This window comes from Mauremys reevesii, linkage group 8 (genome assembly GCF_016161935.1).
Source record: "Mauremys reevesii isolate NIE-2019 linkage group 8, ASM1616193v1, whole genome shotgun sequence".
Taxonomy (NCBI): Eukaryota; Metazoa; Chordata; order Testudines; family Geoemydidae; genus Mauremys; species Mauremys reevesii.
Window position 1 is genome coordinate 96,429,495 of NC_052630.1, and position 22,498 is coordinate 96,451,992.

Below are 22,498 nucleotides of genomic sequence, written 5' to 3' on the forward strand. Positions count from 1 at the left end.
CAAGAGATTGTATTTAAATTGAAGTCAACAGTGTCCCTTTAAAAATAAATTATGTTGTCACTCAATTAAAACTTCTTTTGCTGGTTCTTATGTCCAAGGATTAGCCTTCTGTTCATTCAATACTGTTAGAGTATCCTGTTTCAAGTGTGGACAAGAGACTTCTCTCTGTTTAATTTCAGATGTCTTTCGCATTTTACTAAAATTTTCATAGAGAAGAACATTTATGAGTTTATACCTATTTTGTTTTTTGTTTTGTTAGCATCCTAACCAGTGAACAAAAGGAGCTAATCCTTCTCTTGTAAAAGTGAGAAATACACCCACTTACCCCTAGGCTGAATTTGGCCCAAGGTGAGAGAAGGGGAAGAAAAACATGTTTATTCTTAAAGACAATCACTAATAGCTGTTCTCAGTGAGAATTGCTGACCACTCTTGAAAAACTGGTATTGGAACTCTGCCTGTTCTTTCCCAGTGCTGTTCTGATGCCTTTTATATAGAAATGAAAGGGTGTATATTGCAACTTGTATTGCCATATATGCCTGGGCAACAAAATTAACTAAAAGTTGGTACAACTTTAATAAAACCAATGATCTTTTATTGGACCTCAAAGCAGTTAATAAAAGCAGGAGAAATATTCACACCAAAAGTCGCAATGCTCAAAATGTGCTATTTGTTTCAAACTCAAAATTGATCCCTTTTGACACATTACTGTGATGCATCATGCCATAGTGACTTTTTGACACCACATCATTGCTTTCTGTTCAAATGTGATGTTTTGACACCACATTATTATGCTGCAACACAGTGTTGACACAGTTTGACATCACATTAGTGTGCTGTATCTGAAAGTGACAGTGTTTTGACACTATGTCGTGCTGCCGCGGTGCTTTGATGCAGCATCGTTATATTGCCTACTGGCATAATGAACTTTCATCTCGCCACCTGATGGCACTGTGCCGCAGCAGCATTCTGTCACTTTCGGATGGAGCTGTACCATTGTGCTTTAGCTTAGAGACACATTTGCCACATACCTCAAATGTTTTTCATTTCAAAGGATACCACTCCTTTCAGCTCAAAGTTCCCTACATTCCACACAAATTTCATCTCTCTCCACTTTAGTTGTTAAATTATTGTTAGGAATAGCAAATCTTTACACTGAGGTTACAGGGGGTGGTGGGCTATGCTAAAGGAATGAATCCCATAGCATTTTAGGTTTCTCACATGATTCATTTGTGTGTGTCTGAATTTCTCATTTTGGGCTGTCACATGCTACACCCCATGTTTGGGCCTTGGGGGTGGGGGGAAAGAGAGGCACAGCCTGGGGATGTTTTGTCCCTATTTCATGGCATCATGCCAAGGACAGGAGTGTTTTCTCTGGGGTAGCCTGCTATAGCATGAGGGATGTTCTTAGTGTCATAGAATATCAGGGTTAGAAGGGACCTCAGGTGGTCATCTAGGCTAACCCCCTGCTCAAAGCAGGACCAATCCCCAACTAAATCCCCAAATGGCCCCTTCAAGGATTGAACTCACAACCCAGGGTTTAGGTGGCCAATGCTCAAACCACTGCCACATGGTGATTCCCTGTGCTGGTGTCAAAGGGTCCATCACATGAGGGGCCCAGGGAGATGTCTGTCTGGCTTGTGAGGCGCAAACATGAAGCAGTTTGCCCCACATACAGCGTCATCACCCCACCTCACCCTGAGCTGGTACCAGCCCAGCCTATCCAGTCTCCATGTCCCTGGCTCTCCCACCGCAACCCCCCCCCCCAAGCACTCCCCATCACCCAACCGCCCCTCAGCCCTCCGTGTCCCCCAACCCCCCTTGGCCCTGTCCAACCCCCACTGCGTGTCTCCCCATCCCCATATCTCCTGGTCCTCCCACTCCAACCTGCCCTTGGCCCTTGAAATCCCCCAAACCTCCCTGACCCGACCCCAAAGCCCTCTCAGCCTTCCCCATCCCATCCCCCCTGCGGCGCTCCCGGCCCACCCAGGGGCTGCATCGCCCCCGCCTTCCACCCCCCGCTCGCAAATACTCCTCTCCCCTCCCACCCCTGAGCTCGCGTTCCACCCCCATCGGCGGCAGAGGGCTGTGCCTCCAGCCAATCCGGTCGCGCAGCGCCTGGTCCGATCCCTTCCGTATCTTCCCATTGGCCGGTGCCTTCCCCTCTCCTCACCGCGGAGTGCAGCGGACCAGCCAATCAGGAGAAAGGGGCTGGCGCGGGGGCGGGCCGGAGGGTGGCGGTTGGGGTGTAAGTGTATCGCAAGGGCAGCAGCGCGCGAGAGGTTCGGAGCAAAGAGGCGGCGGGGACAGTCGGGGCTGGGCCAGGGGCGGAGGGTGAGAGACAGAGAGTGTGCGAGGGGCAGGGGCACAGGTCAGTCGGGGGGTGAATGAGGGGCTCTGAGGGGTGGGGGCACAGGTCAGTCAGGGGGGTAAGGCGGTGAGGGAGGGGCTCTGAGGGGTGGAGGCACAGGTCAGTCGGGGGTAAAGAGGTGAGGGAGGGGCTCTGAGGGTGGGGGCACAGGTCAGTCAGGGGTAAGGCGGTGAGGAGGGGCTCTGTGGGGTGGAGGCACTGGTCAGTCGGGGGTAAAGAGGTGAGGGAGGGGCTCTGAGGGGTGGGGGCACAGGTCAGTCGGGGGTAAATAGGTGAGGGAGGGGCTCTGAGGGGTGGGGGCACAGGTCAGGGGGGGTAAGGAGGTGAGGGAGGGGCTCTGTGAGGGGTGGGGGCACAGGTCAGTCGGGGGTAAATAGGTGAGGGAGGGGCTCTGAGGGGTGGGGGCACAGGTCAGGGGGGGTAAGGAGGTGAGGGACTCTGTGGGGTGGGAGCACAGGTCAGTGAGGGGGTAAAGAGGTGAGGGAGGGGCTCTGTGAGGGGCAGGAGCTGAGGACAGGGCAGGGCTGCAGGGCACAGGCAGAGTCTTCTAGGGGCCCGAGATGGACCCCTTGCTATCACTGGGTGCTGGGCTCCTGCTGCTCGCGCTGTGGGTGCGGCACAAGGGGCTGGAGTACCTGCTGGTCCATCACCGCTGGGTCTTCGTCTGTCTCTTCCTGCTGCCCCTCTCTGTTCTGTTCGACATCTACTACCAACTGCGGGCCTGGGCCGTGTGGAGGCTGCACAGCGCCCCTCGGCAGCACGGCCAGCGTGTCCGCCACATCCAGGCACAGGTGAGAGCAAGGGGACCATGGGGTGAGGGGAAGCATCGATGGGGAAGGAGGTGCAAGGGGTGGCAAGAGGGAGGAGAAAGCTGGGGTGTTGGGGGGGGTGACCCTGACTGGCTTTGGTGTTAAGCTCAATCTTAGATGATTATAAGATCTTTTTTTTAGACCATATTAGTTAACTTGAGCTAGCTGTTGTGGTTTAAGAAAGGATCTTTTCCAACATCCAGATGGGGCCTGAGAGGCACATGTTGGCCTGGCTCCTGTTAGAAGCTGGTGCAGAGACTCCGTCTCTCTCCATGACATACTGCCATAGTTAAGGTCAGCACCCGTGCTCAAGCTGGAGCTTTGTGGATATAAACAAGGGAGCTGCTGATAGGATGCTCTCTCTGAGAGTTCCTCAGTTTTGGAATTTACTCGTGTCGCTGGTCTAAAACAGCCTGAATTCAATAACCTTATCATTGTTCCCAGGCAGTTGAAAATTTAGGAGAGCCATTGCAAAGGTAGGGAACTGTTCATTGTTAAATTAAATTCTTAAATTATTAATTCTTAAACTTGTTTACAAGAATAGGTTGTTGACCGACTGTTCAAACCTCAATTTGGAGGACAGAAGACTGCTTTTTGTCTGGTCCCTACCTCAGGACCTGTCCAGGTGGGATAATTCTATCAGGAGTTAAAGCTCCCACTGGCATAGCTCACAACAGGGTCACTAGACCACACAAGCCTTTCCCAGGGAAGTCTGACATTTCAGAAATAGCCGGGCTCTCTGATGCTGGGTTATCTTAAATCAGTGGTCCCCAACCTTTTAGTCTGGCAGGCGCCAGACGAAGGACTGTGGCGGTGGTCGAGCATCCGCCGAAATGCCACCGAATTTTGGCGGCATTTTGGCGGAGGCTCGACTGCCGGCCAGGATACGGGTGTGTGGTGCCCGCGGGCACCGCATTGGGGACCCCTGTCTTAAATTGTACTGTAGCACTTTCGGTGCATTTTTAAGAAAGGACACCTGAGTGTTTGGATAGGCACCCTTTTTATAAATGTAATTGCGATATTGGTGTATCAGGTACCAGCTCATGCCACAGCTGTAGTTATCAACTGAGCACTGGCAGATTCTTAGCTGGAAACCAGACCAGCTCATCTGTACATTAGTATTGTTCAAGATAAGTGTTGGACTTGCAAAGTTGTATTTAGACTCTACAAAATGCTTGTAAGTTGCTGCATGCATTAATCTTACTTGTAATGTCTGAATCCCATGCTATAAGGTAATATCTAGGTTTCCCTTTACAACTGTAAAAATGCCTGCTCTCTTGTGAATTGAGGCAGGAGGAGTGGTTCCCCTGCCCATCAAGAAGGGTTATCAAACCTAAGTGGGCATTGTGAAGCATCACAATACAAAAATTGGGCTAATGGCCCTCTGACTACCGTAAAGGTGCTTCATGCAAGGAAGCTTGTGCCATCAGCTTGAATTCTGGATGAACAAAATAACATGAACATTCTTCACCTCTTTGCCATTTGAACTCTCACAGGGCTGGAATTAGGAATCAAAAGCAGAGATGCCCAAGGTCAGCATGGGTTAGCTTTAAAAGACAGCAAAGAATCCTGTGGCACCTTATAGACTAACAGACGTTTTGGAGCATGAGCTTTCGTGGGTGAATACCCACTTCGTCGGATGCAAGTAGTGGAAATTTCCAGGGGCAGGTATATATATGCAAGCAAGAAGCTAGCTAGAGATAACGAGGTTAGTTCAATCAGGGAGGATGAGGCCCTGTTCTACAAAACCAGTTTCTCCTCCCTTGGTTTTAGAACTGTCAGCACTAAATGTCTTTTAAGGATTAGGGGTAGCCGTGTTAGTCTGGATCTGTAAAAGCAGCAAAGAATCCTGTGGCAGGAGCTAATGGGATGACAGCATTGAGCCAGGGACCACACGGGGATGGCTCGGGGTGGGGTGGGTGGGAGGGTGCAGGGACACATGGGGATGAGGCAGATATGCCTGACTGAATGGGAGAGGCTAAGGCTCAGTCAGGGTCTGCATGAGGGAGGCTCCCCAACAATCCCTCTCCCCCAAAAAACCTGTTCCATACTTCTCCCATGCATACCCAACAACCCTCCCAGTTCACTCCCAAGCTCCTTCCCTCTCCTTCAGCTACTCCATTACCCCTGACTCCCCCAAGCCTTTGCATTGTTTCTGAGGGGTACAGGAAATATGTTTCTGTATTGTAGTTTAAATTAATTGCTCTAAGTTCTGTATTAATGTGCCTAGTAAGGAATCTATTTGTAAAAAAAAAAAAATTTCCTGGATTTTTTTGTCTCTATTATTACAGATATACTTGCTGACCAGTATTTTAAAATAAATGACCAAAGTAATTGAAACTGGCATGATTATATTGTGTTATTTTGACAAATAAAATATGCAGAATTACCCTAGGAGTATATAGGATTGTCTACAAATCTTGTCTTTGGTGTGAGATCTGAGGTACAAATTGGCATGGGATAAGTATTTCTCTTGGGACTGGGAGCAGCCTGAATATTTTGTGATCTTTGGTATAAGTGACCATTTATCACTAAGTCCAGCTTGTCTGAGTGTCAAGATAGACTAGAGTGCCCAAAGGCACTGTCTGTGAGCCCTGGTAGGATCGTTATAGTGCTTCAGGAGTTCACATTTGTTATTGGATTGGGAAAATCTAATCACAGAATATACAGCCAGTTTGGGGTGTCTGCCCTGCTTTTTGACAGTCTGCCCTGAGGTAGGCATTCACAGTCATGAGCTGCTCCACATAGCACGACACTAGTAATGGATTTTTTTCAGCTTGATATGTTTCCGGTTGAGGGCGGATGGTGTCATTTATGTAATAGCTTTAACAAAGGGTTTAACAAAGACCTCAGTGGTTCAGGAGCCAAATTAGTGATCAGCATTACTCAAAAGAGCCACAGCAGTGTGAATTCATTGTTTCATTTACTATAGTACTCTATATTCATATTTAAACTGTATGACGGGAAATACTTAGTTTATATATTAAATTCTCATAGCAAAATGATTGACCAAGTATTGTTATTTTATCAACTAGAATTGGTTAATAATTAAACCACACTGTTTTAATATGTGCTGCAAAGAACCTCGTGAGACACATTAAAGAGCAACCTGTGGCTCGCGAGCCTCAGTCTGAGTATCACTGAGCTAGACAAATACAGACTGAAAATATGGTATACATTTTTAATAATGAGGTTAATTAACCATTGGAACAATTTACCAAGAGTTGGGGTGGATTCTCCATCACTGACAATATTTTAAAACAAGATTTGATCTTTTTCTAAAAGATACACCGCAGGAATTATTATGGGGAAGTTGTATGTCCTGTGTTACACAGGAAATCAGACTAGATGATCACAATGGTCCCTTCTGGCCTTGGAATCTATGAATTGGAGTTCGTGAATACTTCTCTGTTTATTGCTCTCTTTCTGTAATGTTCATTTGCAAGTCCAGATTTGAATCCAGTCTTTGATGCCCAATTACAGCAAGAGGATATTAAGAAAAAAGAAAGGAAGACAATGAAATTGTATCAATGCATCTGTATTTTACTCTGCAGTTTACATTGCAGCACAGAACAAACAATGCAGTATGCTATCATACCTATAACTGTATACAATAGTGAGAACAAAAGACTGTCTCCCTGCTCTTTCTCTATTAGATGTAAGAGTAACATGTAAATGTAACAGATTACTGTTAGTCTAAATCCTTCCCCAGTTCCAAGTAAAGCAACTGACCTTAGGTTATGGATAAGGCTAAGATTTTGTCACAGATATTTATAGTAAAAATCACGGACAGGTCACGGGCAATAAAAATATATATATATATTACGGAATCCTGTGACCTGTCTGTGACTTTTACTAAAAATATCTATCTGTGACAAAATGGGCAACTGCGGGGTTCCCACACCGCCTGCAGCAGCTGGGCAGCTGCATGGGCCAGGGCTCAGAGCTCCAGGGTCCCCCGCCCTCCTGTGGCTTGGAGCTCCGGGGTCTCCCTGCCACTCGGAGCTCTGGAGGCCTGCGTTGCCCGCAACAGCTGGGAGTAGCGGGAGCCCACGGCAGCCAGGAGCTGTGGGGTCCTCCTGATGTGGCTCGGAGCCCCCTGCCGCCCACAGCAGCCGGGAGCTCCCGGAGGCCACTGCCACCCACAGAGGCCAGGAGCTGTGGGGTACCTCCCACTGCCCAAGGTGCGGGGCCCCCAAGCTCCAAGCAACCATACATAGGTAGTGGGGGGGACCCTGCAGCTCCCTGCTGCCACTGGCTGAAGTCACAGAGATCTCTGGAAGTCACAGATTCCATGACTTCACAACCTCTGTGACAAAATCATAGCCTTAGTTATGGGTGCACAAAAAAGTTATATTACTGACAATAAATGTACATTGTTATTACTAAAATAACAGAAGTATATATTTACATATCCTTACCTTGCCAGTAACATATATTATTCATATAGTACTTTACATTTTAAAATCACCGTGGATACATGGCTAGTCCTAATAAATACCTATACCGTAAAATGAATAAACCTGTACAGTCTCTTTGTTCCACGCTGAAGTCTGTCTTTGGGATGTTTGTATAGATGATTTTGACACTCCCACCAATTGCTTTTCTTTTCCTGTATGAAATTAGTACTTGATTACAGAATTGCATCCTTCTGTGCTGATGCAGTTGCAGGGCTGGGGCCATAGGTTACACAATTCTTACCTAAAACTCCTCTAAATTTCTTTCTTTCCTTCTCTGTGCTTTGGGTTTAGGATTCTACATGGGAGCTCTTGTATAAACTGTAGTGTGAATAACTGAAAATTCAAAATCTGGTCTCTAATACTGTTCTTATAAAAATCATTGTATGCATATTATCCCTTGCTGGATGGCTTATTTAATATTGCATATTAATATTGTTTTTCTTCATATCTGAACATCCTACATTTCATTATTAGTTCAAATAGATAATTGAGAATGGAAGTAGATCAAGCTGTCTGGAGTGGCTAAGTAAGGTGAGTGCCAACCTCAGGGCAGACCATTACAAACTGGTTGTGAGTTCTGTACTTAGATTTCACCAACCAATCATCAAGTGTAAACTTCTCAGGCACTGTAACAGCCTAACCATGAAATCACTGTTCCCTTGGGTACTCCAGTCTATCTTGCCACCTAGGCAAGCTTGCCTTTGTGACAGATGGTCTCTTAACACCAACAATCACAATAATATTCAGGTTACTCTCAATCCCAAAGGACCAGTCACTTACACTAGTGAATTGCACTTTAGATCTTACACCAAAGACAACACTTGTAGCAAATCCTAGAATAAATTAACTAAAGATTTATTAACTAAGAAAAAGAAATAAGGGTTATTTAGAAGGTTAAAGCAAGTAAATGTACATGCCCAAATGAGTTAGTCTTAGGTTCCAAAAGGTAATAGAAGCTGCTGTAATATGCAAGCTCCATGTGTCATCTAGGGCTCAACCAGGTTAAGTAGCTGGGGATCCCTTGCTTATGCTTGGAAATCTTACCTGCTCCAAGTCCAAGCAGCACAGAGATGCACTTTCTTCGTAGCTGGGATTTTTATTCCCTTCTCCCAGAGTCCACTCTGGTGGGGCAAACCCCCATGCATGTCTCCTTTTCATTGGTGTGGGGAGAGCAATCAACAAAGTCTTTTGTCCTCTGATGTTCTACAATGGTTTGTCTGGTGTCTGTAGGCCTTTTTCTGTTGGGCAGGAAATAACATCTCCTGTGGTAAATTAGTATTTCACACTTGGTAATGCTTCTTTCCTGGCTGTGGGGGTTTACAGTTTGAGTGTAAACTTTTACTGATACCGAGCAAACACTTAAATATTTTATTATAACATGATACAGATATGTGAGATTACTGCATGCAGCCACTTAAAAGCATGTCATAAAGTGTAAACACTTAACATATTTTCATAAACCTAATACCTATTTTAACAATACTAACATACAACTGAGCCAGACTTGTTTCCAGGTATGCATTTGTCAGTGTCAGTTGAGGCCTACGTCCCTTGGCATGAGCAGGCACCTGGTCAGCCACATCACAGTAGGGGTTTGTTTTTTTCTTTTGTGACTTCTGCCATGACTTCTAAAGGGAGTTTGGAATTTTATTTCTGTTGCATAATATTTACGGCAGTTCTGTCATTCTTGACTCCTCCATTTTTCCTGTTTATTACACTCATCTCAAATATGATAGCTACACCTTGATATTAGTCTGTTTGGAGTATCCTCCAAGCTCTGTAGCCCTGAGGAGTGGGCTAGATTATCTGATTACTTGCCTGTGATTCTTGTTCTCTAAATCCTAATCATTCTAGATCTGTAAATGTACACTTACCACATGCATCTGTCTATGTAGATTCCCCCGCTTCACCCTGCCCCCCATGTCAGTTCTTTTTGAGACTATAAGCCAGATTTTTTGTGTATGATCAGATGCAGTCTCACTGATTTTCATGGAGTGGTGCCTACATATGCCAATGATGGTTTGCCCCTCTGCCATCTATCCTGTGGATTTTAAAATATTATTTGCTAGTCGTTTTCTGAATCTCATGACTAAAACTCAGGCGTATGGATTTATTATAGCTGCTACATTCAGATAACCAGAACCACCAGAGGTATTCTACTAAAAAGTTCATAAAATAGTATAATCTCATTTTGGAACATGTCTGCTAAATGCTATTAAAATTTTAAATAGGAATATACAAACCACACTAGTGACAGAAAGACATAAACAAATACAGCCTATATGGAGCTACTATAAGTGAGTGGCATAACTGGTTAGAAAACAATTCCCAGATAGTAGTTATCAGTGGTTCACAATCAGGCTGGAAGAGCATATTGAGTGGGGTCCCTGTTCAATATCTTCATCAGTGATTTAGATAATGGCATAGAACGTACATTACAAAGTTTGCAGACGATACCAAGCTGGGAGGGGTTGCAAGTGCTTTGGAGAATAGGATTAAAATTCAAAATGATCTGGACAAACTGGAGAAGTGGTTTGAAGTAAATAGGATGAAATTCAAGAAGAGCAAATGCAAAGTATTCTACTTAGGAAGGAACAATAAATTTCACACATCCAAAATGGGAAATGACTGCCTAGGAAGGAGTACTGCAGAAAGGGATCTGGCGGTTATAGTGGATTGCAAGCTAAATATGAGTCAACAGTGTAACACTGTGCAAAAAAAATTAATATCATTCTGGGATGTATTAGCAGGAGTATTTTAAGCAAGACTCAAGAAGTAATTCTTCCATTCTACTCTGCACTGATAAGGCCTCAACTGAAGTTTTCTGTCCAGTTCTGGGCACCACATTTCAAGAAAGATTTGGACAAACTGGACAAAGTACAGAGGAGAGCAACAAAAAAGATTAAAGGTCTAGATAACATGACCTATGAGGAAAGATTGAAAAAGTTGGGTTTGTTTAGTTTGGAAAAGAGAAGACTGAGGGTGGACATGATAAGTTTTCAAGGACATAAAAAGTTATTACAAGGAGGAGGGAGAAAAGTTGGTCTCGTTAACCTCTAAGGATAGGACAAGAAGCAATGAGCTTAAATTGCAGTAAGGGATGTTTAGATTTGACATTTGGAAAAACTTCCTGTCAGAGTAGTTAAGCACTGCAATAAATTGCCTAGGGAGGTTGTGGAATCTCCGTCATTGGATGTTTTCAAGAACAGGTTAAACAAACACCTGTCTGGAATAGTGTAGTTATTACGTAGCCCTGCTTTGAGTTCATGGGATGGGACTAGATGACGTCTTGAAGTCCCTTCCAGTTCTATACTTTTAGGATTCTATTATATGTAGAATAATATAGTTAAACACTATCAAATTGGGGTGGGGCGGGGAGGTTTTCACTTGCAGTTTTGTTATAGATTTTTGTACTTCACAGCATCAGTTTAATCATAATTGTGACAGAGATGGCAGTTTCCTGCAATATCCCCGACATACTTTATGAAGTAGCTTTAAGTATCTTAGGAGTTCATGTTATTAAAAATGCAGATGTTTATATATTATTGTATGTAACATCTGAAACCCTGGGAAATGTTATGAGTAAGGCTACGATTTAGTCATGGGTATTTTTAGTAAAAGTCATGGACAGGTCACAGGCAATAAACAAAAATTCATGGCCCATGACCTGTCCATGACCTTTACTAAAAATACCCATGACTAACTCTTGTGGGGGAGCGCTGATCGGGAGGGAGTTCCGGGAGGTGGGGGGCCCTGCTCCGGGGTGGGGCCAGTGACACCAGCTGCTGGGGCCACTGAGCAGTGGCTGTTCCGGCCGCCCCTTGGGACTGCTGCTCAGGTTGTCCCTGGAGCCAGCTGCTTGGGTGGCCCAGGGGTCAGCTGCACTGGCTGCCGCAGAAGTCACGGAGGTTGCAGAAAGTCATGGAATCTATGACTTCTGCAACCTCTGTGACAGACATGGACCCCTAGATTTGAGCTTTAAAGAACTGTTTGAAATAAGGGGCCAAGACAAGAATGAACTTTTAAAGTTAAGTAGGTTTCCCAGGAAATCTCTAGGAGAAAGGGTATGCAAATACAATTACTCTGGTTATAGAAGAACTCAGCCTTTTGAAGCTTTGACTTGATGTCGGGGCAAAGGGGAGAGAGAACGTTTTTATCTGTTGATCACCTGTTACATGAGGACAGATAGATAGATATATAAAAAGAAGGGATGTTCAGATACATGAGTGGGCTTGCTGTGAGCTAACAACTGTTTGCTGGCCGGAGGCCTTGTTGAAGTCAGAAGGTGATCTCTGGTAAGCTTATTACCATGATTGTAGGTTCTTCTATAGTTAATGCTTTTCCTTAATAATAAATGTGCTTGCTTAGAAAGAGCTATGTGATAACTTAATTGTGGCAATTACACTATTTACCATCTCTGAGGAGAAAAAATAAAGCAAGTCTGCAGAGGCATTTTAACTTTGCTGGGAAATTCACAGTACAGGCTGGGAGATGCGCAGCCTCGAAACACCCTGGTTAGGAGAGAGAGAGATGCATGTCTCTGCCCCAGTGGAGTCAACAGCTGGGGACCTAAAAGCTTAAGAGTGAGTGCCCTTGCTGGACCACGAGGAGGAATACAGGTGCATTGCCCTGAACTATGACAATAACCTTTTACAGGTGCAGGAATGGAAAAATGAAGGTGGGAAAACATACATGTGTACTGGCCGACCTGGCTGGCTAACAGTATCACTTCGTGTTGGAAAGTACAAGAAGACTCATAAGAATATAGTCATCAACTTAATGGACATTCTAGAGGTAGACATTGAAAGACAGGTAATGCTAAAATTTTTACATTTAATACTAAAGTTTACAACACTTTATTATGGTTATTGCTTAAAAGGACACTAAATTCCCTGAAGGTAATTGAAACCCACTTATTAAAAAATTTATACAAATCCAAGAGCAGACGTTCTCATCACCCCTTTTTAATGTGAAAAGCGTTGTTACTTTTTTAGTCCTTTTGGACTTCAATATTCCCTTACAGTGTTGGAAACCCAAACACATCTGCATTGTGCCTCTGCATGGGAAACAGACAATCTTGATAGAGCCATATTCTGAGTGATCAGGAAATATTTGGATTTTAGAAGGGAGTATTTTCTTGCTGGGAGAGAAATGAGTGGACACAGTAGGAAGGCTATTAAGTGAACAGGTTTGGTTGAGCCCATCTGTCATATTGGTTCTTTTTTTGTAAGCCCTCCACTCTCTACAAAATTTCATTTTTCCTTTCCTTTCCCTTCCTTTCCTTTCCTTCAAGAAACAACTTTCTAACTCTAATAGGTGCAAAGAAACTTCCAAATGTGAATTTGTTCACTGTTGTCATCCCATGTCTGCCTAGATACCAAAACAATGGCTTTGAAAGAGATGTGAACTGCTTTACTATCCTTTTTTTGTGCAATTTCAATGTTTTCTGACAAACTGGTTGAGATGATGGGAGGATTCACTTCCAACCTGTTTTATGCAGCACCATCTTTCCATCAGCAGTAGTCTGGTTTCTTAACACTACTCTCACACAAAATAGCCTTTGTCTGTACTAGAAAATTGCATCAATTTAAATAAACTTTTTTAAATTGATGTCAAACTGGTACAAACTCGTAGACCATTAACTTGATTTTAAACTTTGCTTGTATCAATTTAACTTTATTTAGTGACTTTATTAACAAGTATGCTTAAAACTGGTGTCTGCATTAGGTATTTTCATGAGTTTAGCTAGATTAACTAAAATTGATTTCAAGTTAAACTGGTAAAATTTTCTAGTATAGACAAAGGCAGAGGGAGGAATCTGTACCGGATGAATGTAATCTCATAACATAGGATCTGGAGCACTGACTGTGACTGTGTCTTGTCCTCCTCACATCATCAGAGAGCAATCCTCCCTGAACTTTCCACCAGGTACTGAAGACAGGGTTTGGGGAAACTCCAAATATAATGGTAAAATTAATATATATTTAATGCTCTATTTGGGCTTTTTGTTAAGTGTGTTATATATTATGAGGAAGACCTTTAAAATATCTAAAATTAAACTATATTATCCTTTAATAAACAAGGTCTAGTTGTGTCAGAAAACTCAGTGCCCATTGACATCAGTTGGAGTTGTACACCTTTATGACACCTTTGTATCTGATTTCTGATGATAGAGATTCTGAAACTTTTTGGAATAGTTTCCTCTCCTCTGCCTGTGGTGACACTTCTGCCTGTTCTGAAGTGTTATGGTAAATCCTTGATTCAAGGCACTAGTGTCAAGTCAGCACATCAAAATGGTTCCATTTAAATAATGCATGTACTTGAATTGTGCAAATCCCATGGGTAGTTACAAACTGAAGTTGTACAGCCGTACGTACACCTTTGCATAACCCCAGCTTCATGCATATTGCAGGATTTGTGCAACTAAGATGAGCCTGCAAAGTGTGCACACACTTTTCCATGAAATTTATGCCTTAAAGTAGTTTTACAAATAGTAAACCCACTATGAATATCAGATTTTGAAAGGCGTGCATGGCGCTTTTTAAAAAAAAATGTAACATCTGTTTAACAAGCTGAGCTTTGAAAGATCAGTTTGACTTATGTTTGGGAGATTGAACCACACCCCTTTTCAAGATGTGATAGGTGGAAGGGGGAAACAAGATAGTTAAGAGACTTAGTTACACTCTTGAGTGTTTAAATTAAAGAGCAGAACTGATAAGAAATGCAATCAACATTTGTGTGGTGTCAGCATTAATACTTGAATACTTTCTCCCTTAGGTTGTCCGTGTGGAACCGTTGGTCACCATGGGGCAGTTGACAGCACATCTGAATCCTATGGGCTGGACTCTTCCAGTGGTACCAGAACTTGATGATCTCACAGTAGGTGAGGATTCTTTATAAGAGAGCATGACTTTTGCTGTGTATTAAATAGCTTTTTTATGCAGTTTACTATGTTGTTCAGTCTCGGTTTTCTCAGAAATATATTTTAAATTCTTGCTGAATTTTGTATTCTGCTATCACACATTATGTATAGAGACAAGGTGGGTGAGGTAATAACTTTTATTGGCCCAACCTCTGTTGGTGAGAGAGATAAGCTTTTGAGCTTACACAGAACTCTTCTCATAATCTTGTCTTTCTCACCAACAGAAGTTGGTCCAGTAAAAGATTGTGTCTCATCCACCATGTCTCTCTAATATCCTGGGACCAACACAACTACAACAACACTGCATGCGTTATATTTTAGACATGCATCTGCTCTTTAAAACTGCTACCAGGAATAACATGAAAGATTTCATTTTCCAGAAGCCCTCTTTAATTTTTTTTCTCTTTGTTCTTAAACCATTTTCATTTTAAAGGGAAATATGTTTCAATTGATTACATTCTCTTGTTAAGGTGGTCTGATCATGGGAACTGGCATTGAGTCTTCATCCCATATCTATGGACTATTTCAACATACCTGTTTGGCCTACGAACTTGTTCTTGCTGATGGAAGCCTTGTGAGATGTACACCAGTAAGATAAAATGTTATTTTACTATGATTTACTATGTTATCAGTTGTTGAATGGATAGACATCTGATTTAGTATGATGTACTTTTTGCAGACTGAAAATTCAGACCTATTTTATGCAGTGCCTTGGTCTTGTGGTACTCTGGGATTCCTGGTTGCTGCGGAAATAAAAATAATTCCTGCTAAGAAATATGTAAAATTACATTACAAGCCTGTGAGAGGTTTGGAAAAGATCTGTGAAAAATTTACTGAGGAATCTAAAAAGAAAGAGAATAACTTTGTGGAAGGACTGGTGTACTCCTTGGAAGAAGCAGTCATTATGACAGGAGTCTTGACTGACGAAGCTGAAGACAGCCAGGTAACTAAAAGGAATCCTATTCTTAAATAAGATTTTTAGTTCTTTGAATGTAAAATATTCCAGTGTATGACAGTAAAACCAAAACAGTAATATGATCAGTACAGGAGGTATATTTTTAATGGATATTGAATTTGCTGGAATGGTTGAATATACTTAACATTAGAATTTTGCAGGTAACAATCAATTCAGGCTGTAACTCCTACATTTCCTTAAGTGATCGGTCTTTTCGTATCTCTAGCTTACATCATAGACGCTTCTTTTCAACTCCAAGAAGAGAAGAACCAACTTGAACAGTATATAGCAGCAACACAGTGCTTTAAGATAGGAAACACATCTGGAGGGAGATGTAGTTACACTGCAATTACCCAAACTAACATCTGACTAGAAAATCAGGGTTAATGTTAACAAAAACATGCCATGTGTCTCTTTAGTGGCAACTCTTCTAAAATGCTGACTGCTCTACAGAAGCACTGAGGCTTTTGGTTCATTACTGGCTTGAGAACAGAGTAACATTCCTAGAGTACTGACATCAGTTCCCATACTCAACTTTCTTTGGACAGGCCAAACCTTATTTTAACTCATCCTTAATGAGGAAAGCTTATGAGACACACACATTGGCACACTATAATAATTACTCCTGGGGGAATTCTGTGCCACTGCATATGTGCAGAACTCATGTCCCCTGCACATTTTTTTTGTTTTCCCTGCAGAATAATAGATTCTGATGGGGAAGCAAAGAGAAGCCGCAAGAAGGGTCATACACCCCCATCAGCAGTGATCCTGAGCAAGCGTATCATAAGCAGCTGAGAGAGATGTAAATCACTGCCTTGGGGGGAGGGGAGGCAGACCTGGGCAAGTGTGCGAGACTCCCTCTCACTCACTATCGCGGTGCGCCTGGTGCAAAGGAACAGGGCTCTGGGGTGGTTCTGCGGTAGGCCCGGCCCCGGCGCGTGTCAGGGTCGGGTGCAGGCTCACTGCTGAGTCCATGTCCAGGGCCGGGGGAACTAGAGGGCTGTAGGGTAATTCCCTCCCACCTCTTTCCCCCCCCCCCCCCAACCTCTGTGCGGCCAGTTGACTGTAGTCCTTACTGGGAGGCAGCCTCAGTGCACACCCCATGTCCCTATCGCTGCGCCCATCCTGCAGTGGCATGGGGCTCACACAAGCAGCAATGGGAAAACTGGGGGGAGCCTTGGCCAGGAGCACCATTTAGGGAGGGCAGGAGGGCATCCTCCCTCCCCCCCCCCCAAGTTTCTCACTAGAGGTCTGCTCGTGGCACACACCCCAGCTCCAGGCAGAACTCTTACCTGCAGCGATGTGTGGGCAGATTCACTCTTCCAGGAGCTGAGGTTCTCCAGCTGCGGCGTCCACAGTCAGTTTTCTGCACTGTCCTAGGGCTTCTGGCAGGGGGCCTGGCAAGGAAGGGATCAGTCAGAGTGTGAAGGGGGAGCGCAAGGTCCCCAGTGGTGGTGGTGGGAGCATAGGGTACTCCATGGTGGGAGTGAGTAGGTGGGAGCATAGGTACCCCAATGATGTGGGGGGAGCAGAGGGCAGTGCTGGGGGGGAGCAGAGGGACCACAGAGCTCCCAGTGGGGTGGGGGAGGGGGAAGAGGGGTGGGAAAGAGGAGTCAAGCTCCAGGGGAAGGAGAGGTGAGGACATAGGTCTGTGCCCTGAGGGAGGGGGCAGTGAGTGTGGGAGAAGCAGCTGAGGGGGAACAGTCACTGGGGCAAGGATCCTGAGGGAAGAGGAGCTGAAGAAGGGTGGGAGGCTAAGAGCAGCTAAGTGGGTCTTGGGGTCTGTTTGCCCTCAGAGAAGCAGGGAGAATCCTCACCTCTCCCTGGGAAGAGATTGGGGACAGACCCCATTAAGTTAATGCATTCTCTCAACTGACTAACCTGCTCTCTGCCTTCTTCTCCATCTGGTAACTTATAACTTGATTCTGAAGTGAGGATCCATGTGGGTGCAGAGGTTTCTTTAACTCTGAACTCCTGGGGGAATCTTTTTTGTTGTTTGTATTGTTACAGACATACTTGCTGGAGGTATTTTGAAAATAATAATTGAAACTGGCATCATTATATTGTGTTATTTTGACAAATAAAATATGCAGAATTTTAAAATACCATGTGCAGAATTTTTAAATTTTTGATACAGAAGTTCCCCAGGAGTAAATAATACTTAATACTACCTAGCTCGTAAATGTTTATTCAGTAGCTTTCTAAGTGCTTTATGGAGACAGTCAGCATTATAATTCCCATTTTACAAATGGGGAAGCTGAGACAGAAGTACTTGCCCACAGCCACCCAGGAGACCAACAGCAGATCCAGAAGTAGAATCTAGGTCTTTTGAGTGCCCATCCAGTCTTTATCCACAAGGTCCCACTACAATATGAAAATCATGTTTAAAAAGTCCCAACACTTTCTTAGCATTAAGGCTGTTCTTTCCTTAGTGTAATTCCAAAGTGAAAAAATGTGGGGGCACCATGAACATTGATATTACTGAATTTTCAAGTAAGGGATAATTATTCTTTATATTGGTGTTTGTTTGCTGATATGTTATATATCTTTATTTTCAGATAAACAGAATTGGTAACTACTACAAACCATGGTTTTTTAAGCATGCGGAGAAGTATCTGAAGGCTAATCAAACTGGAATAGAGTACATTCCCTCAAGACATTACTACCACCGACATACCAGGAGTATCTTCTGGGAACTTCAAGTAAGATTTTAGACATAAAGAAGATTTTAATATTTGTTTGGGGGTACTTTGTACATATTCACTGCACAGCCAATGTTCTTTTCCCTTAGGAGCCACCTATGTCTGTCATAGGTGAGTAACTCCTTTCCTTAAGACAGAAAGAAATCCAAATGAAGTGGTGGTAGATTTAGGGATTTCTCTAGTGACAATGTCTATTTTTGCATTCCTTTCTGACTTTTTTTTTTATACAAATGTATGACTGTAAAAGATAATATCACCAGCACCTTCCCTTTTTAATTTCTCTTTTAGGCCCATATTCAAGAAAGCACTTAAAAATCTTATTTTAGCTTTTATCAAGCATGTTCTAAGTACTTTCCTGAATTGGGACTTTAAAAAGATAAACCAGGAAATTCAGGGCAAAAACACGAATGCACACTTATGGCTGAGAATTTACCCTGCCTAAGTTGTGTCCAGCTGTGCCCAGGGTTGCTGTGGAATCACCACTTTGAATTTCATCGTCTAAATTGTCACAATAAGCATTAATGTAGAATTTTACACTACATAAGTTCCCATTGTTGAATTTAGGGTTGCATGTTGTTCATACCTGTATTAATGTAGCCTAACATGACTACCAGCAATTAAAACTATTGAAAGAAAATATGGTTTAATGCTGCTCTCAAAATCCAAATTCTGAAATACTGATTTTTCAGCTCACTTGATTTTACTAGCAGGTTTTTTTTTCCATTTTCTCTTAAAGGATATCATTCCCTTTGGCAATAACCCTGTTTTTCGTTACCTCTTTGGCTGGATGGTTCCACCAAAAATCTCACTATTAAAACTGACACAAGGAGAAGCTATTCGAAAGCTGTATGAGCAACATCATGTTGTACAAGACATGTTGGTCCCAATGAAAAGCCTTGAAAAATCTATCAGTACCTTCCACAGTGACCTGAATGTAAGAACACATTTCTCTAAAACCTGGTAAATGGAAGATTGCCCTATGAATGGTGATTATTGGCATTAGTACACAGTAGTGCCTGTTGCAGAAAATATATATCAGTATGCTAAATTTGAGAGAATTTTGCCAGCTAATTAAATACTGTTAGGCAGCAGGTAAAATGAAATGCTCTAACAAAAAGAAGCAAGAAAAACTTGAGATTCAGAAATACCTGATTTTGTAGCTTTAACTCACAAATTTTAAAAGAAAATTTGATCACTTTATCCTTTTTACTTGGCAAAATTGGAAATCAGATTTCTGTTTCTGCAGAATCAATTGAGCCCCGAAAGAGTGTTGGGAATTAACACTTGCTTTCCAAGTCATTGACTTCAGTTGTTTCAAGAAATACAGACTTATGGATTTGAACTTTGGTTTTAGCGGGCACCAGTAAAATGCCTTTCACTCCTTTGGTTTTACATGTAATTTAAATCTAAATATACGTTCAGTTAATGACTTGGGATCTGGGACAGTTTTTCATTAGCATTTTAAAGCTATTCCATTTATTATCTAGATCAGTGTTTCTCAACCTGGGGGTCATGACCCCCAGGGGGGTTGCGGAAGAAGTTTAAGGGGGTCGCAAGCAGGGTTGCCGTTAGGGGATAGGAATCAGGCCAATTGTATGGGGCTTCCATGCCTGAAACTAGTTGGAACAGCAGAATTTAAAAGGGGCATCAGTATAAGTTCTGTACTGAAAATTGGAGAAGAGTAGTGCAATTTTCTCTCCATTTTTTCATGCTTTATTAACAGACAACTGATATTGTACTGTTAAAATTGGTGATACAAAATTATCTTTGCAGGTTTACCCACTGTGGTTATGTCCTTTCATATTACCCAATAATCCTGGCATGGTCCACCCAAAAGGAGATGAAATGGAGCTCTATGTAGATATAGGAGCTTATGGAGAACCTAAAACAAAGCAGTTTGAAGCCAGGGCATCTATGAGACAAATGGAAAAGTTTGTAAGAAACGTGCATGGGTAAGAGTCCTAGTCTTCAGGATAGAAACATATAATTTATTGCCTTGCACCTTAATCAGATTTACTTAACTTTCAATTATTACAGTATTTAGTTACTGATTCTGATTTTATATATTCAGTATGACTGTCTTTTTTAATTTTAAGCATGCTTGCTTACAAAAAAACACACTGGTTGAGATTCTGTGCTGTGCCTCTAAGTAGCTTAGAATTTGCATCCCAGAGGGAGTGGTGGCTTTAAGATGTTTTTGAACCCTCCCAATATTGGGCTGCTCTAGGGGCTGGAAAGGCCTCCCATGTAAATTAAACAGCCTGTCTCCTGTTTAGGAGCGTGTCTGCATTACAGTAGCCTCTCCTGGTTTCCATGTAGACTGCAGCATTGATTGGAATCGCCTTGGAAGGAAGGCTTTATGGCTGTCCTCTGTAGGTCATGCACCAAGAGATTTTGCCTGGGCCACAAATGGGATTTTTAGAGCCTCTTTGTGCTGCACTAGTCCTCTTACATGGTGTAAAGGAGCCAGAGCAGAGCTGGGGACCTCGCCTACAATTTTGCATAGACTGATGCCAAATCCAGTGCTCTGTGGTTTGGTAGCAAAGTCATGAAGCCTGTCTTTCAGAAAAATAAACTATTCCACAATATTTCAACTGACAATAGAATTTGCCCAAACATATTCAAATTTTGTGTATCTGCTATTTACCTCTCTGTATTAGTGTCACAGCAAAACTAATTAAAAAAAATTCAAGAAACTAACTGGGAAAGAAATCATTTGAAGTACAGTAATAAGTTAAATATGAAAAAATGCTTTTAAAATTTATCTCCCCACCTCACCAAAAAGTGATAATGGAATGTTCTGTTGGCTTTTCCGTTGTACATCATGACCACTTTTTCAAAAGAGATGTTAGTGTTCAGCCATCAGACTGGCTGAATAATTATCCAATATGTAACTGGATAAATGTAATTAATCTGTACATTTGTTTAAAAAATTTATTTCAAAATATTTTGCAGTGTATCCTTACAATTTATAGCTCATCCTCAATTGCTTCATTTTTTTTCCAACCTGAAATTTTGCAACAGGATTAACATTTAATTCCTTATCCCCTCTTTTTCTTTCAGTTTCCAGATGTTGTATGCAGATTGCTATATGAACCGTGAGGAATTCTGGGATATGTTTGATGGTTCACTATACCACAAGCTGAGGGAGCAAATGAATTGCAAGAATGCTTTTCCAGAGGTGTATGATAAAATCTGCAAAGCAGCACGGCACTGAATCTGGATAACCTAAGCAAGCAATCAGGGAAGGATGGATTTACCTGTAGTAGTCAGTATATCCTTATAAAAGCTTTATCACTGTCCAAATAAGCTCATGTTGGTGTTTAAAAATACAGATTTCTATTTTATAAATTCACATTCAATAATTGTTAGTATGTTTTTCAAACAATTTCCCCAACTTATAGTAATTTCATTTCAGGAATCGAAGTCCTAGCCTACCCACCTCTCTTTGTAGCTTAGTTGCAGACATAGCGATGTAGTTGTACATTTACATATTTCTAACTGTAGGGGGGAAAATCTGGAAAGACAAAGATACTTAAGTAAATCAGTTATTTATTGCAGTGTACATCTGAGACAAGTAAGAAGGTCACAAAATTAGGTGCCAAAGTTGAGAGAATTATTTTCAAATTAATTATGACTTTAAAAATGTCTTTTTCAAATCGGTAACTGGTGCAGGGTTTAAACTTAAGAGAAGTCAAAAGTTAACACAGTTTAGAGATGGTTACTGAAATCTTCAAACTAAACTCACATTACTAATGCAGGTAAATAAATGATCATTGACAAATGTCTTCATTTCAGACCTGAATATCCAAATTTGTAGAAAATCCATTTTGCTTGTGCCTATCTGATTTGTACTGATTCTGTTTATAAATGTGTGATTGGTCATGAGTTTTAGGGATCTTCTTTTTTTAATTAATATGATTTGAAGAGGAAACATTTTGGCGTCCGAGACTACTGAAAATCTCTGCTGCTATTCCATATAGACAAGTATTAAATACAATTTCTTACTTGTCATGGGGTCTATTTTACTTTTTTATTATGGTTAATTTTAGTGCCTTATAAGTATTCAGTTGGAGAAGATATGGGCCATTTCAGACCATTCTATTCTTTTAGGGGGCGGGAGGGGTACTAAAAGACTTGTTGTCAACATTAATAATTTAGTTATATAAGGTCCATTTGAATAAATATTGGTGATAATTGTAAGGGATAACCTAAAATCGAGTTTTGTAGTGGAAGTTTGAAATACATAAGACATGGCTCTGACTTTTTGCTTTCCATTTTA

At 42.2% G+C, this 22,498-nt stretch overlaps 1 protein-coding gene and 1 long non-coding RNA gene across 2 annotated transcripts; one reads left to right on the forward strand and one right to left on the reverse strand.

Annotated features, from left to right (window-relative positions):
* The first annotated feature begins 2,830 nt into the window (after positions 1–2,830).
* Positions 2,831–21,571, forward strand: DHCR24 (24-dehydrocholesterol reductase). Its single transcript, XM_039485999.1, has 9 exons — positions 2,831–3,159; positions 12,294–12,449; positions 14,415–14,520; positions 15,030–15,148; positions 15,239–15,502; positions 18,073–18,216; positions 18,953–19,150; positions 19,990–20,168; positions 21,280–21,571. Exons 1-9 carry the CDS (start codon positions 2,929–2,931, stop codon positions 21,431–21,433), a joined length of 1,551 nt encoding a protein of 516 aa, XP_039341933.1. The 5' UTR covers positions 2,831–2,928; the 3' UTR covers positions 21,434–21,571.
* Positions 15,642–17,528, reverse strand: LOC120370795. The gene is made up of 3 exons (XR_005583942.1): positions 17,396–17,528; positions 16,807–16,911; positions 15,642–15,836 (listed from the first exon to the last, which is right to left on the reverse strand). It is a non-coding gene; the product is annotated as an uncharacterized LOC120370795 (long non-coding RNA).
* Positions 21,572–22,498: the final 927 nt, after the last annotated feature.